Below are 1,602 nucleotides of genomic sequence, written 5' to 3'. Positions count from 1 at the left end.
AGAATGATCGGAAAAGGAGTCAAAACAATCGGAGTCTCTTATTCGAAATTCTTGAAGATAAAAAAGCCCAAAGGAATTTTTTCTGGTTTTAACGATATTATAAAAAGAGCCAACACGCCTTTTCTTCTCACCATTCTCACGGGTTCCGCGCAGGTGAAAATATTTAAAAATAAAAAATAAAAAAATTTCCTTTCACGTAATTATTAATTTTTTTTTTTTTTTTTTATTAATCGTTGAAATTTAGGGTTTGGAAGTCAAAGGTCAAATGGTTTATTGTTCAGAATCAGATTCAATACTTTTCGTCGGTTCGCCTTTCCTCGACGGATTAGAAGGTTTAAATGGAAAAGGCCTTTTCATATCCGACATACCGATACACGATGCAACAAGAGATGTCATATTAGTTGGAGAACAAGCCAGAGCTCAGGTAAGAAAAACGACATTATTATTATTATTATTCATTCAAAATAATATTTAAAAAAAAAAAAAAAAAACAAAAATTTATTATTACTTTTATTTTTTTTTAAAATTTATCACAGACATAAATTTTCTTTTTTATTTTAAATTTAATAAAGAATTATATCATTAAAAAAAAAAAAAAAAAAAAATTAATAATCCTTATAAAATAAAAAAAAAGGAGGAGGAGGAGGAGGAAGAAAAGAAGAAGAAGTAGCAAAAAAAATATTAATTTATAAATACTTAATTAATTAAAAAAAATATGTTTTGAAAAAAAAACAAGTACATATTGAAATTAACGGATCCTAAAAATTTTCTTTGCGCGTTTATTTATATAATAATGTTGTTTAATGAAGGAGAAAAAAATTTTATTATTATATATTTTAAATTTTAATAAAAAAAAAAAAAAACTCGCGTGTATGTGTGCGTGTCCATTATCCCCAATGTACTACGTAAATTGAATTTTAAAAAATTTAATTTTTTTTTTTTTTTTTTTTTTTTAATAAATAAAAGAAAATCGTCGTCGTCGTCGTCACATATGGTACCATATAACGAGGTCGTAAATACATGATTTATAAAATTTCTTTTAAATTATATATGAAAAGCACGAAATCATTCATATTTCTTAAAACAAAATTCTTAAATAATATTTTTACGATTTAAAAACAGAAAAATAAAGGAAAACTCTCTCATTATTTAAAAAAAAAAATTAGAGGTCATCGATTGAAATCAATCAATGAATACAAAAAAAAAAAAAAAGAAAAAAAACTTTAATCTATAATTTATAATGAATTTTTCAAATATCCTCCCTACGACTGAATTTTTTAAGAAAAGGAAGAAAAAAATTGTCCCTAATAACGCGGATTTTCAGTTAAAAATCTTTAATTATCAATAATAATAATAATAATAATTCGATTCATTAAATGTAATAATTATTTATTTATTATTTATAATCCAAAATATTTTAAGAAATTTTAATTATTATTAACATTTTTTTAAATTTTAATAATAAAAAAAGGAAAACTCTCTTAAAAAGTTATAATTTAGTAATTAAAAAAAAAAAAAAAGATAATTTCATTGTTTAATTTTAATTATTTTCTTAATCGTTTATTAATAATATTAATTTTTATTATCATTATTATTATTATT

At 21.1% G+C, this 1,602-nt stretch overlaps 1 protein-coding gene across 1 annotated transcript in view; it reads left to right on the top strand.

Annotated features, from left to right (window-relative positions):
• Phum_PHUM588150 (guanylatte cyclase alpha 1 subunit, putative) overlaps window positions 1–1,602 on the top strand; it is a gene marked incomplete at both ends in the record, with an annotated part of 5,369 nt that overhangs the window by 1,204 nt on the left and 2,563 nt on the right. Inside the window, 2 exons of the mRNA XM_002432451.1 lie at window positions 58–153; window positions 245–424. Of these exons, the coding sequence (XP_002432496.1) occupies window positions 58–153; window positions 245–424 (276 nt within the window). The remainder of the gene's footprint in view (window positions 1–57; window positions 154–244; window positions 425–1,602) is intronic.

The sequence above is a fragment of the Pediculus humanus genome, genomic scaffold (genome assembly GCF_000006295.1).
Source record: "Pediculus humanus corporis 1103172108311 genomic scaffold, whole genome shotgun sequence".
Taxonomy (NCBI): domain Eukaryota; kingdom Metazoa; phylum Arthropoda; class Insecta; order Psocodea; family Pediculidae; genus Pediculus; species Pediculus humanus.
This window is presented reverse-complemented; position numbering and strand designations above follow the sequence as displayed.